Source organism: Oncorhynchus keta, chromosome 10, assembly GCF_023373465.1.
Source record: "Oncorhynchus keta strain PuntledgeMale-10-30-2019 chromosome 10, Oket_V2, whole genome shotgun sequence".
NCBI lineage: Eukaryota > Metazoa > Chordata > Actinopteri > Salmoniformes > Salmonidae > Oncorhynchus > Oncorhynchus keta.
This window is the reverse complement of record NC_068430.1, coordinates 7457230-7472348: the sequence shown is the minus strand read 5'-3', so window position 1 is coordinate 7472348 and position 15119 is coordinate 7457230. Positions and strand designations below refer to the sequence as shown.

Genomic DNA, 15119 nt, shown 5'->3' with positions numbered 1-15119 from the left:
CTGGCTGATTTACTGCAAATTGAGAAATTATGTGACTAAACTCAACTAAAAGAAGAAACTTCATAATGAATTCAAAATTAAATCTAGAATCGGCTTCCTATTCCGCATCAAAGCCTCCTTCACTCACGCTGCCAAACATTCCCTCGTAAAACTTGACTACCCCGTCGATCCTTGACTTTGGCGATGTCATTTACAAAATAGCCTCCAACACTCTACTCAGCAAATTGGATGCAGTCTATCACAGAGCAATCCGTTTTGTCACCAAAGCCCCATATACTACCCACTACTGTGACCTGTATGCTCTCGTTGGCTGGCCCTCGCTTCATATTTGTCACCAAACCCACTGGCTCCAGGTCATCTATAGTCTTTGCTAGGTAAAGCCACGCTTTAGCTCAGCTCACTGGTCACCATAGCAACACCCACCCGTAGCACATGCTCCAGCAGGTATATCTCACTGGTCATCCCCAAAGCCAACACCTGCTTTGGCCGCCTTTCCTTCCAGTTCTCTGCTGCCAATGACTGGATCGAATTGCAAAAATCACTGAAGTTGGAGACTTATATCTCCCTCACTAACTTTAATCATCAGCTGTCAGAGCAGCTTACCGATCACTGCAGCTGCACACAGCCAATCTGTGAATAGCCCATCCGACCAACTACCTACCTCAATGCCATATTTATATTTGTTATTTTCTGCTCTTTTGCACACCAGTATTTATACTTGCACATCCTCATCTGCTCATCTATCACTCCAGTGTTAATTTCTAAATTGTAATTACTTCGCCACTATTGGCCTATTTATTGCCTACCTCCTTACTTCATCTGCACACACTGTACATATAGTTTTCTATTGTGTTATTGACTGTACGTTTGTTTATTCCATGTGTAACTCTGTGTTGTTGTTTTTGTCGCGTTGCTTTGCTTTATCTTGACCAGTTCGCAGTTGTAAAATAAAACTTGTTCTCAACTGGCCTACCTGGTTAAATAAAGGTGAAATAAAATGAATAAAACATAAAAATGAAGCCAAGATCAATGATGTGTAGAAAGATGTAAAAAAAAACTTGAGTACTTTAAATAAAATTATGGGCAGAAAGACAAATTCAACTCCATCTTTCCTCGAATCCGATGGCTAATTCATCACAAAACCATTTGATTTTGCCAATTATTTTTATGATATTTGAATATTTGAATGATTATTTCATTGGCAAAGTGGGCAAACAGTGAGCAATTATATTAATGTATAAAAAAAACAAATAATGAAACAAAAGCAGGGCAAGTTTGAATTTTGTAAAGTTAGTGTGGGAGTGGTGGGATAATTATTGTTAAGATCAATAATGACAAACCTCCTGGCATTGACAGCTTAGATGGAAAGCTACCGAGGATGGTAGCTGACTCTATAGCCACTCCTATCTGTCATATTTTTAATCTGAGCCTAGAGGAAAGTCTTTGTCCTCAGGTCTGGAGGGAAGCCAAAGTAATTCCGCTACCCAAGAGTGGTAAAACGGCCTTTACTGGTTCTAACAACAGACCTATAAACTTGTTGCCAGCTCTTAGCAACCTGTTGGAAAAAAATGTGTTTGAACAAATACAATGCTATTTCTCTGTAAACAAATTAACAACAGACTTTCAGCATGCTTATAGAGAAGGACACTTAACATGTACTGCACTGACACAGATGAAATAAATTGATAATAATAAGATTGTGGGAGCTGAAATGTTAGATTTCAGTGCAGCCTTTGATATTATTGACCATACTGTTGTTGGAAAAACATAAGTTTCGCATTGTCTGACTTTTCAACCTCTGCTATATCGTGGATTCAGAGCTATCTATCTAATAGAACTATAAGGGTTTTCTTTAATGGAAGCATCTCTAATGTCAAACATGTAAAGTGTGGTGTACCACAGGGCAGCTCTCTAGGCCCTCTACTCTTTTCTATTTTTATCAATGACCTTCCACTGGCATTACACAAAGCATGTATTTCCATGTATGATTCAACCTGCATCAGCAACCCCAGCTAATGAAGTCACTGAAACCCTTAACGAAGAGTTGCAGTCTGTTTTGGAATGGGTGACCAGTAATAAACTGGTCCTGAACATCTCTAAAATTAAGAGCATTGTATTTGGTACAAATCATTCCTTAAGTGCTAGACCTCAGCTGAATCTGGTAATGAATGGTGTGGCTGTTGAACAAGTTGAGGAGACTAACTTACTTGGCGTTACCTTAGATTGTAAACTGTCATGGTCAAAACATATAGATTCAATGGCCCAGAACAGAGCGGCACGTTTTGCTCTTGATTGTCATTAGTGGACTGATATAAATTATATGCATGCTAGTCTTGGCTAAGAGTTGAGGAGAGACTGACTGCATCACTTCTTCTTTTTATAAGAAACATTAATGTGTTAAATCCCAAATTGTTTGCATAGTCAACTTACACACATCTCTGACACACACACTGACCACATCAGACATGCCACCAGGGGTCTTTTCACAGTCCCCAAATCCAGATCGGAATCAAGAAAACGTACAGTATTATATAGAGCCCTTATTGCATGGGACTTCCTGCCATCTCATATTGCTTAAATAAACAGCAAACCTGGTTTCAAAAAACAGATAAAGCAACACCTCGTGGCACAACGCCTCTCCCCTATTTTGACCTAGATAGTTTGTGTGTATGCATTGATATGTAGGCTACGTGTGCCTTTAAAAAATGTATGTAGTTCTGTCCTTGAGCTGTTCTTGTCTAATGATGTTCTGTATTATGTTGTTGCTGTTTCATGTGGACCCCAGGAAGAGTAGCTGCTTTTGCAACAGCTAATGAGGACCCTAATAAAAAAAACAATACCAAATACATCTCATTCTCAAACAAAGTTGGCGTAGTCACAAAATACCCCCTTTAAAACTATACTCATAACGCACACAATTGTGTGAAATAAATAACGACAGGGTGGATTTGACATGTAAAAAGTAAACACGACAGAAGGTCAAAGTGAATGAAGTTTATTGAAATTTTAGAGCAGAACGTTGGTGTAGTTGAGCAGGGTCAGGGATGAATCAGGCTTCTATCTGCTCGAAGACCATGTTCCCTTTCAACCCATGATCTGTACAGGAAAGGAGACCAATTAAAATAGACACAGACATTTGCCCCTCCCCCCAAAAAATAATAATCCATATTGTGACAGAGACTGCGACACAAATTTAACAACAACAAAATAATATACAAAACAATGTGGCATCCATCTTGGCTATGTCATCTAATATAACATTAATGCCATAGACAAGCTTGGAGAGAAGTAAAGTCATGTTCTTCTCCTGTCTCTAAGCTCTACAGGACGTACCCCGTTCATCCAGCTGATGTAGGCAGACACACGGGTGAAGACGGTGGGCTTGCGGGTGGCGTTGCATCCAGAAGAGGAAACGAAGCTGGTCACACCGTGGACATAGTACTGACCGTTGACCTGGCAGTTCAGGGGGCCGCCAGAGTCTCCCTACAATGATGGAGAGAGAGAGAGAGAGAGAGAGAGAGGGACACAGAGAGAGAGAGAGAGAGAGAGAGGGGGACACAGAGAGAGAGAGAGAGAGAGAGAGGGGGACACAGAGAGAGAGAGAGAGAGAGAGAGAGAGGGGGACACAGAGAAAGAGAGAGCAGAGAGAGAGAGAGAGACAGAGAGAGAGAGAGAGAGAGAGAGAGAGAGAGAGAGAGAGAGAGAGAGAGAGAGAGAGAGAGAGAGAGAGAGAGAGAGAGAGAGAGAGAGAGAGAGAGAGAGAGAGAGAGAGAGAGAGAGAGAGAGAGAGAGAGAGAGAGAGAGAGAGAGAGAGAGGGGGACACAGAGAGAGAGAGAGAGAGAGAGAGGGACACAGAGAGAGAGAGAGAGCGCTTCCTCAGGACTGAGTACCAATTTGTTATTCTTACTCATATTATTGTATAACAAAGTCACTGGTTATTTTTATTTTCTAAATATGTAGCTAAACTATGATATAATTCCAATGATCAACAAATAGAAGGTAAATCAAAAGTATCCAGTAAAACCAAGACAAATCATATTCATACCTCTTTGTGTAAGTTTTGACAGTTTTAGAAGGACATACGCAGAGTCATGGGTTCAAATCCCAAACCGATCGGTCTTCCCCGCCTCCCCCTCCATTACACTGGTCTTACCTGGCAACCAGAGTTGGCTCCACCACCGGCACAGACCATGGTGGTCTTAACGGAAGATCCCCACCAGCTAGAGCTGGAGCAGGTCTGGTGGTCAACGCTGGGCAGCCAAGCCTGCTTCAGGCTGTTGGACAGAGAACCTCCGGCTACAGGGAAGACAAGGGGACACGTTAGAGGAGATAACAGAACCACATACAGGGAAGACAAGGGGACACGTTAGAGGAGATAACAGAACCACCGGCTACAGGGAAGACAAGGGGACACGTTAGAGGAGATAACAGAACCACATACAGGGAAGACAAGGGGACACGTTAGAGGAGATAACAGAACCTCCGGCTACAGGGAAGACAAGGGGACACGTTAGAGGAGATAACAGAACCTCCGGCTACAGGGAAGACAAGGGGACACGTTAGAGGAGATAATAGAACCTCCGGCTACAGGGAAGACAAGGGGACATGTTAGAGGAGATAACAGAACCACATACAGGGAAGACAAAGGGATGCTTTATTAGAACGTGAAAATTAGTGACATTTATCAATTTTTGTTATATATCTCTTCAACTGATAGTGAGGAACAGGAGATGCATTTACGAGGAACAGGATATGAGAATTCAATATGGTTTCATTAGAACATTTACAAATAATGACATATAACCATCTGTCGTCTCAGTTGACATATTAGATATAGCAGGTTTTAGTGTCACGAGTCTTGTCCTGGAGGCAAAACTGAGCGATTTCCCCTTAGATAGGCCAGCTGCAAAGTAATAGTTGGCTATTGTAAAGATCCATAAAAACAAAAATTGTATTTTTGGTCGTAATTTAAAGTTAGGGTAAGTTTCTAGTTTTAATGTCACTTTCACAAGTGCAGTGACCCAATAATCCATTAATCAATAACAATAAAATAGTAAAAATTACAAGGTAGAAGAAAAACACACAAGATATAACGAGGGTACTAGGGTTATCAGTGGGGTTAGGATTAGTTTTAAAATCAGATTTTATTACTCTGTTCCAGCTAGTGACCACTCTCCAGAGCAAGATTCATGACGAAAAACACTAACCTGCATAGTTAGTCACTTACATGCTTTAGATCAAGTATAAAAAAGAGACTTCCCCCAAAAAACTAATTTGTTAGCTCTGTTAGTGTCATATTCAGGGTTGTGGTTAGTTATGGGTAGTCTCTGGGACCTGTATGTAAAGACGATGAGATGTTGAATGTGTTTGATGTTATATTGAGATAATAGGTTACTACTGACTCTGGGTGCGTCCCCATCCGGTGATGTAGCAAGGGTTGTTGTTGGGCAGGATCTGGCCAGATGGAGGAAGAGCAGCCAGCTGGACAGCGGAGTTCAGGGAAGCTTCGGTGGACAGACGCAGCAGAGCGATGTCATATCTAAGGAATAGAAGAGCACTGTATCATACCTGAGGAACAGAAGGTTATGCATCTCACAGATTTCTGCACTTCCTCCTAAACTTTCTATTCTGTACTTATGCACTTTAACCCTAACATGGGTTAACCACGAGGAAGGTAGTCTAGTGGTTAGAGCGACAAGTAGCCTAGTGGTTAGAGAGGCAGGTAGCCTAGTGGTTAGAGCCGGCAGGTAGTCTAGTGGTTAGAGCCGGCAGGTAGTCTAGTGGTTAGAGAGGCAGGTAGCCTAGTGGTTAGAGGAGGCAGGGAGTCTAGTGGTTAGAGGAGGCAGGTAGTCTAGTGGTTAGAGAGGCAGGTAGCCTTGTGGTTAGAGCGGCAGGTAGCCTAGTGGTTAGAGGAGGCAGGGAGTCTAGTGGTTAGAGAGGCAGGTAGCCTAGTGGTTAGAGCGGAAGGTAGTCTAGTGGTTAGAGAGGCAGGTAGCCTAGTGGTTAGAGAGGCAGGTAGCCTAGTGGTTAGAGGAGGCAGGGAGTGTCGTGGTTAGAGGAGGCAGGTAGTCTAGTGGTTAGAGAGGCAGGTAGCCTTGTGGTTAGAGGAGGCAGGGAGTCTAGTGGTTAGAGAGGCAGGTAGCCTAGTGGTTAGAGAGGCAGGTAGCCTAGTGGTTAGAGAGGCAGGTAGCCTAGTGGTTAGAGAGGCAGGTAGCCTGGTGGTTAGAGGAGGCAGGTAGCCTAGTGGTTTTGAGAGGCAGGTAGTCTGGTGGTTAGAGTGTTGAGCCAATAACCGAAAGTTTGCTGGATAGAATCCTCGGGCTGACAAGGTAAAACTCTGTCGTTCTGCCCCTGAACAAGGCAGTGAACTCACTGTTCCTAGGCCGTCATTGAAAATAAGAATTTGTTCTTAACTGACTTTCCTATTTATATAAAGTTTTTTATTTTTTTAATAAAAAATATATTATTGTGGAATATCTACTAAATGCTAAGTATAGCTCTTGGGTCACTGTGTTATAAACATACACAGCATCAAAAACATTTTTTAAAGAGCTTATATAGCTGCATCATGGTCTCCTTAGAATATATATATATATTTTTAAAGTGTGCCATTTTACCATTGTAGTTAAATGTAGTCACCTTGGCTGACATATTAGTTCTACTGCATGTCCCTTGTGGTGACATAACTTATATGTCACAGTAATGACATTATGGTTATAGTACACGTTTTTGAGGTACTGAACCATATTATACTAAAATTGCTATCAGTGAATGTCTCAGAATAAAATAATATATATATATATATTTTTTTTTAGACAATCAATTTTGAACTTTGAAAACAGGACTTACCCTCCAGCGATGTTGTTGGAGTTCCACCCATTGTGGATGTAGACTTTGCTGACGGTCATGATCTGCTCCTTACCCTCGTTGCTGTTCAGGTTGTGGTCTCCCAGAACCACACGCCAAGTCCTCTGGCTGAAGACACACACACGCAATAATACCTTGGTCACTTAGGAAGTCAGTTAGGAAGTCAGTTAGGAAATCAGTTAGGAAGTCAGTTAGGAAATCAGTTAGGAAGTCAGTTAGGAAGTCAGTTAGGAAGTCAGTTAGGAAGTCAGTTAGGAAATCAGTTAGGAAATCAGTTAGGAAGTCAGTTAGGAAATCAGTTAGGAAATCAGTTAGGAAGTCAGTTAGGAAGTCAGTTAGGAAATCAGTTAGGAAGTCAGTTAGGAAATCAGTTAGGAAATCAGTTAGGAAGTCAGTTAGGAAGTCAGTTAGGAAGTCAGTTAGGAAATCAGTTAGGAAGTCAGTTAGGAAGTCAGTTAGGAAGTCAGTTAGGAAGTTATGCAACATATACATATATATTATAGAGATCTTAGAGTTGGAATCTGTTGCGGTGAAACTGCCACGTACGCTAGGTCTACTTTAAATAATCGTGTTTTTTTTCTCTGACATCGTTGCACATCGTTACATCGTTACATCGTTACATCGTTGCACATCGTTACATCGTTGCACATCTTTACATCGTTACATCGTTGCACATCGTTACATCGTTACATCGTTGCACATCGTCACATCGTTACATCGTTGCACATCGTTACATCGTTACATCGTTGCACATCGTTACATCGTTGCACATCGTTACATCGTTACATCGTTACATCGTTGCACATCGTTACATCGTTACATCGTTACATCGTTGCACATCGTTACATCGTTGCATCGTTACATCGTTACATCGTTGCACATCGTTACATCGTTGCACATCGTTACATCGTTAAACATCGTTACATCGTTACACATCGTTACATCGTTACACATCGTTACATCGTTGCATCGTTGCACATCGTTACATCGTTGCAAATCGTTACATCATTGCACATCGTTACATCGTTGCACATCGTTACATCGTTGCACATCGTTACATCGTTGCAAATCGTTACATCGGTGCACATTGTTACATCGTTGCAAATCGTTACATCGTTGCACATCGTTACATCGTTGCACATCGTTACATCGTTGCACATCGTTACATCGTTGCACATCGTTACATCGTTGCACATTGTTACATCGTTACATCGTTACATCGTTGCACATTGTTACATCGTTGCACATTGTTACACATCTTTACATCGTTGCACATCGTTACATTGTTACATCGTTTTACATCGTTGCACATCGTTAAATCGTTGCACATCGTTACATCGTTACATCGTTGCACATCGTTACATCGTTGCAATCGTTACATCGTTGCACATCGTTACATCGTTACACATCGTTACATCGTTACATCGTTACATCGTTGCACATTGTTACATCGTTACATCGTTGCACATCATTACATCGTTGCACATCATTGCACATCGTTACATCGTTGCACATCATTACATCGTTGCACATCATTATATCATTGCACATCGTTGCACATCATTACATCGTTGCACATCGTTGCACATCATTACATCGTTGCACATCGTTGCACATCATTACAACGTTGCACATCGTTGCACATCATTACATCGTTGCACATCATTACAACGTTGCACATCGTTGCACATCATTACATCGTTGCACATCATTACATCGTTGCACATCGTTGCACATCGTTACATCGTTGCACATCATTACATCGTTACATCATTACATCGTTGCACATCATTACATCGTTGCACATCATTACATCATTGCATCATTGCACATCATTACATCGTTGCACATCATTACATCGTTGCACATCATTGCACGCTCAATAGAAATGCAGAATGAATTTTGTTTATCACAACACTGGAAGTTCATCTCCTCCATTTGATAAAAACATATGTTTATCAAATGAGCCCCGGGCGACCAGGGGCACTGTGTTACCTATAGCAGAGCTTTAACCTAACGCCAAGCAACCTTGTCAAGACGTTTCAGAGTTTCACTATAAAATCTAATTGCTTCGTTTGTCCAACCTGTCCACACAGTGAGCAGCAGTCATCACCCATCCTCTCCTGATCAGACTACCTCCACAGGTGTGGTAGTAGGAGCTGCCAGACTTGTACTGGAGAGAGATCTGAGGACAAGAGAGAAAGAGAGAGAGGTAAGAGGAGGATGTATAAGATGAGAAGCAGAAGGGAGGAGAGAATTAGAACAAAAAAAAGATTTGACAAAAGTAGAAAAGTGTGTTTCATAGTATTAAACTATCAGGTGCAGCTACATCCTTGCCGGGTCCCAGGTCCCATGGCCAACTCCTCTAGTACAGAGGAACTGGGTGAAGCACAGAAAGAAAGATCTGGGCGCAGGCTAATGTTGACACCCAGAATCAAATCAGCTAGGCTGTCCCGGGAGACTTCACTGATGAAACCAGCCTGTTTTACTGCACAGAATGGTGATCACAGCAATCAGGCTGGTTCCATCAGGCTATGAGAGACTATTTTTTATTTAACTAGGCAAGTCAGTTAAGAACAAATTCTTATTTACAATGAATGCCTAACCGGGGAACAGTGGGTTAACTGCCTTGTTCAGGGGTAGAACAACAGCTCAGGGATTCGATCCAGCAACCTTTTGGTTACTGGTCCAACACACTAACCACGAGGCTACCTGACACCCCAAAGGAAAATGTTTTACCTGCCAGGGCCAGGAGTTGGGCTGGGCGACCTCGCCACCCACAACTCTTTCCTCAGCTCCATCTTCCAGGTATCTGGGCTGGGGAACCAGATGCTCAGACAGCACTGGGGACAGAGGAAATACAGTTGTATATGTATATAGAAAAAAGAAAAGAAAGCAAGCCATGAGATCGAAGGAATTGTCTGTAGAGCTCTGATTGTGTCGAGGCACAGTTCTGGGGAAGGGTACCAAAACAATTCTGCAGCATTGAAGGTCCCCAAGAACACAGTGGCCTCCATCATTCTCGTGGCCAGACAGAAACCACTCCTCAGTAAAAGGCACATGACAAAAGGCACCTAAGACTCTCAGACCATGAGACAAGTACACCCCCCCCCCTAAGACTCTCAGACCATGAGACAAGTACACCCCCCCTAAGACTCTCAGACCATGAGACAAGTACACCCCCCCTAAGACTCTCAGACCATGAGACAAGTACACCCCCCTAAGACTCTCAGACCATGAGACAAGTACACCCCCCCCTAAGACTCTCAGACCATGAGACAAGTACACCCCCCTAAGACTCTCAGACCATGAGACATGACTCTCAGACACCCCACCCCCTAAGACTCTCAGACCATGAGACAAGTACACCCCCCTAAGACTCTCAGACCATGAGACATGAACTCTCAGACCCCAAGTACAACCCCCCTCTCAGACCACACACACTTCACATCCTAAAGTGCCACGTACACAGAAATGCTGGTTTTAGACAGCATGAATCTCAGAGACAAGTACACCCCCCCCCTCCCCTAAGAACACAAGTACCCCAAGACTCTCAGACCATGAGACAAGTACACTAAGACTCTCAGACCATGAGACATGAACACCCCCAACCCCCCACACTTCACATCCTAAGGAGTATTCATTGCATTGTGTAATGCAGTGTTGCCCAACCAGGGCGAAAGACTCGGGGCTGAGACAAAAACATTCGGTGTCTGAAGCCCGTAAGCTTCAGGCTCTGGGGACGTCAATGGTGACTAGTAATAAACTAGTAATAAACTAGTAATAAACTAGTAATAAACTAGTAATAAACTAGTCCTGAACATATCTTAAACTAAAGGCAATGTATTCGTTACAAATAATTCCCTAAGTTCTAGACCTCAGTTGAATCTGGTAGTGAATGACGTGGCTGTAGAGTAAGTTGAGGAGACTAAACTTCTCGGGGTCATCTTAGACTGTAAATGGTCACGGTCAAGACATATTGATTAAATTGTTGTAAGGATTGGGAGAGATTTGTCTGTGATAAAGAGATGTCCAACTTTTTTTTTTAACAAAAAGTTGAAGAAACAAGTCCTGCAGGCTCTAGTTTTATATAATCTTCACTAATGCCACGTGATATATATATATATATATATATATTTTTTAACCTTTATTTAACTTGGCAAGTCAATTAAGAACAAATTCTTATTTTCAATGACAGCCTAGGAACAGTGGGTTAACTGCCTGGTCAGATTTATACCTTGTCAGCTCGGGGATTTGAACTTGCAACCTTCCGGTTACTAGTCCAACGCTCTAACCACTGGGCTACCCTGACAAATGCTACAGAGAAGGACCTAGGAAAGCTAATGTCACCAGTATGTATGTTTGTCTCAAAGTAGAGGTTGACCGAGGGACCTTACAGATAATTGTATGTGTGGGGTACAGAGATGAGGAAGTCATTCAAACATCATATTAAACACTATTATTGCACACAGAGTCCATGCAACTTATTATGTGACTTGTTAAGCACATTTTTACTCCTGAACTTATTTAGGCGTTTCCATAACAAAGAGTTTGAATACTTATTGACTCAAGACATTTCAGCGTATCATTTTTAAATTAATTCGTCAAAATTTTGTAAAAACATAATTCAATTTTGACATTACGGTAGAGGCCAGTGACCCAAACTAAAATCTACATTTAATCTGTATTAAATTCAAGCTGTAACAACGACAAAATGTGGGAAAAGTCAAGGGGTGTGAATACCTTCTGAAGGCACGTTAGCATGAGATTAGCTATATAAATGCACATTGTTGTCTTTGCACCATGGCAAGAATTGTAGATTCTCAGACCTTGCGGTCCACTGGTCTCTCCCCTATTTGACCTGGTTAGTTAAGCCATATGTAACCTAGTTAAGGCATATGTATACTGTATGATCTCTCCTCTATTTGACCTGGTTAACCTAGTTAAGGCATATGTAACCTAGTTAAAGCATATGTATACTGTATGGTCTCTCCCCTATTTGACCTGGTTAACCTAGTTAAGGCATATTTAACCTAGTTAAGCCATATGTAACCTAGTTAAGCCATATTTAACCTAGTTAAGCCATATGTAACCTAGTTAAGGCATATGTAACCTAGTTAAGGCATATGTAACATAGTTAAGGCATATGTATACTGTATGGTCTCTCCCCTATTTGACCTAGTTAACCTAGTTAAGCCATATGTAAACTTTAGGTAGTTATTTATATATGCGTGTAAGTCTGTAATGTCGATGTTAATGTTTTTAAATGTACTGTATGTAAACTATAAGTGTTTTGTTTGTAAAGGCTTTTCATTATGTGTCGGACCCCAGGAAGAATAGATTTTGCCATGGGCGTCGGCTAATGGGGATCCTAATCAAATCTAAATCTAGTCTATTAGTCTCAATCAGAGGGTGAATAAATACTCTGTGTAGAAATGGCCATTTCTTCAAGGAGAGAGAGTATAGAGATGGTCATTTCTTCAAGGAGAGAGAGTAATAGAGATGGTCATTTCTTCAAGGAGAGAGAGTATAGAGATGGTCATTTCTTCAAGGAGAGAGAGTATAGAGATGGTTCATTTCTTCAAGGAGAGAGAGTATAGAGATGGTTAATTTCTTCAAGGAGAGAGAGTATAGAGATGGTCATTTCTTCAAGGAGAGAGAGTATAGAGATGGTCATTTCTTCAAGGAGAGAGAGTATAGAGATGGTCATTTCTTCAAGGAGAGAAAGTATAGAGATGGTTCATTTCTTCAAGGAGAGAGAGTAATAGAGATGGTTCATTTCTTCAAGGAGAGAGAGTATAGAGATGGTTCATTTCTTCAAGGAGAGAGAGTATAGAGATGGTTCATTTCTTCAAGGAGAGAGAGTATAGAGATGGTCATTTCTTCAAGGAGAGAGAGTATAGAGATGGTCATTTCTTCAAGGAGAGAGAGTATAGAGATGGTTCATTTCTTCAAGGAGAGAGAGTATAGAGATGGTCATTTCTTCAAGGAGAGAGAGTATAGAGATGGTCATTTCTTCAAGGAGAGAGAGTAATAGAGATGGTCATTTCTTCAAGGAGAGAGAGTATAGAGATGGTCATTTCTTCAAGGAGAGAGAGTATAGAGATGGTCATTTCTTCAAGGAGAGAGAGTAATAGAGATGGTCATTTCTTCAAGGAGAGAGAGTATAGAGATGGTCATTTCTTCAAGGAGAGAGAGTATAGAGATGGTCATTTCTTCAAGGAGAGAGAGTAATAGAGATGGTCATTTCTTCAAGGAGAGAGAGTATAGAGATGGTCATTTCTTCAAGGAGAGAGAGTATAGAGATGGTCATTTCTTCAAGGAGAGAGAGTATAGAGATGGTCATTTCTTCAAGGAGAGAGAGTATAGAGATGGTTCATTTCTTCAAGGAGAGAGAGTATAGAGATGGTCATTTCTTCAAGGAGAGAGAGTATAGAGATGGTCATTTCTTCAAGGAGAGAGAGTATAGAGATGGTTCATTTCTTCAAGGAGAGAGAGTAATAGAGATGGTACAGTTCTTACCCAGGGCTGCGAGAGCGCTCAACAGGACGAACCTCAGCATAATTTCAGTCTGTCAGTGTCAGTCTGTCCTGATGGAATATTCCGGTCCCTGTTTTATACCCTCAGGAGACACGAGAACACCCAACCTGATGTATCTATGGTTACGCAATTCAGGTAACTTTCCCAAAATGCCACAGTTTTTCCCAAAATCCTGGTTGGAGGATTCCTGGAATCAAGAGAGAATAAGCTCGGAGGGAATCCTCCACCCAGGATTTCTGAAAAACCTACATGTCTGGTGTTTGTTCACCGTCAGGGTGGCGGCAGGTAACCACCTGTGTTTTGTCCCACCATTATATCACTATCCAAGGTCTTTGGCCTAGCCTCGCCTCGCCTCGACTCACCTCACCTCACCTCACCTCACATACAGTACCTGAGGTTAGGGATAGCAGATCCAGCTGTGTTACTGTACAGTACCTGAGGTAGGGTTATCAGATCCAGCTCTATTCCTGTACAGTACCTGAGGTTAGGGTTAGCAGATCCAGCTCTATTCCTGTACAGTACCTGAGGTTAGGGTTAGCAGATCCAGCTCTATTCCTGTACAGTACCTGAGGTTAGGGTTAGCAGATCCAGCTCTATTCCTGTACAGTACCTGAGGTTAGGGTTAGCAGATCCAGCTCTATTCCTGTACAGTACCTGAGGTTAGGGTTAGCAGATCCAGCTCTATTCCTGTACAGTACCTGAGGTTAGGGTTAGCAGATCCAGCTCTATTCCTGTACAGTACCTGAGGTTAGGGTTAGCAGATCCAGCTCTATTCCTGTACAGTACCTGAGGTTAGGGTTAGCAGATCCAGCTCTATTCCTGTACAGTACCTGAGGTTAGGGTTAGCAGATCCAGCTCTATTCCTGTACAGTACCTGAGGTTAGGGTTAGCAGATCCAGCTCTATTCCTGTACAGTACCTGAGGTTAGGGTTAGCAGATCCAGCTCTATTCCTGTACAGTACCTGAGGTTAGGGATAGCAGATCCAGCTGTGTTACTGTACAGTACCTGAGGTTAGGGATAGCAGATCCAGCTGTGTTACTGTACAGTACCTGAGGTTAGGGTTAGCAGATCCAGCTCTATTCCTGTACAGTACCTGAGGTTAGGGTTAGCAGATCCAGCTGTGTTACTGTACAGTACCTGAGGTTAGGGATAGCAGATCCAGCTGTGTTACTGTACAGTACCTGAGGTTAGGGTTAGCAGATCCAGCTCTATTCCTGTACAGTACCTGAGGTTAGGGTTAGCAGATCCAGCTCTATTCCTGTACAGTACCTGAGGTTAGGGATAGCAGATCCAGCTGTGTTACTGTACAGTACCTGAGGTTAGGGATAGCAGATCCAGCTGTGTTACTGTTAGGTGGATTGTTCCAGGATCATTGCCTTATCTCGTGTAATTATTGGAATATATTACTGTTTTTAAAGGTGTTTAGGGATAAAATACAAGTTTTTATGAAATGTTTGAAATACTCTGTAAACTTCAAAAACAAAAAAAAGTCTCCAGTGTGGTTTATTGATTGTAAACCCTCGGGTTTGTTTTTTCATGTGGGTATTTCTGTTTGCCTTTTGCTTATCTCGCGCTGATAATAACAGCTGCAGCTGTTCCATTCTACACCTTGTGTTGCCAATCTGAAAGTACAAGCACATCTACGTCCCAAATTACATTTGATCCCCACTTTAGTGCACAGAATAGGGTATGATTTGGGACACAACCCCT

The 15119-nt window shown here is 42.0% G+C and overlaps 1 protein-coding gene across 1 annotated transcript; it reads right to left on the bottom strand.

Annotated features, from left to right (window-relative positions):
• Positions 1-2979: 2979 nt before the first annotated feature.
• On the bottom strand, positions 2980-13553 carry LOC118389601 (elastase-1-like). Its single transcript, XM_052526380.1, has 8 exons — positions 13391-13553; positions 9608-9711; positions 8953-9053; positions 6851-6976; positions 5404-5540; positions 4155-4297; positions 3334-3483; positions 2980-3096 (listed from the first exon to the last, which is right to left on the bottom strand). Exons 1-8 carry the CDS (start codon positions 13428-13430, stop codon positions 3085-3087), a joined length of 813 nt encoding a protein of 270 aa, XP_052382340.1. The 5' UTR covers positions 13431-13553; the 3' UTR covers positions 2980-3084.
• Positions 13554-15119: the final 1566 nt, after the last annotated feature.

Coding starts and splice junctions, on each gene's coding strand:
- LOC118389601 (XM_052526380.1), bottom strand. CDS start 13,430: ATGCTGAGGTTCGTCCTGTTGAGCGCTCTCGCAGCCCTGG. Junction 9,054..9,607: donor CCAACTCCTGGCCCTGGCAG/GTAAAACATTTT, acceptor TCTTGTCCTCAG/ATCTCTCTCCAGTACAAGTC. Junction 3,484..4,154: donor GAGCCAACTCTGGTTGCCAG/GTAAGACCAGTG, acceptor CCATCATTGTAG/GGAGACTCTGGCGGCCCCCT.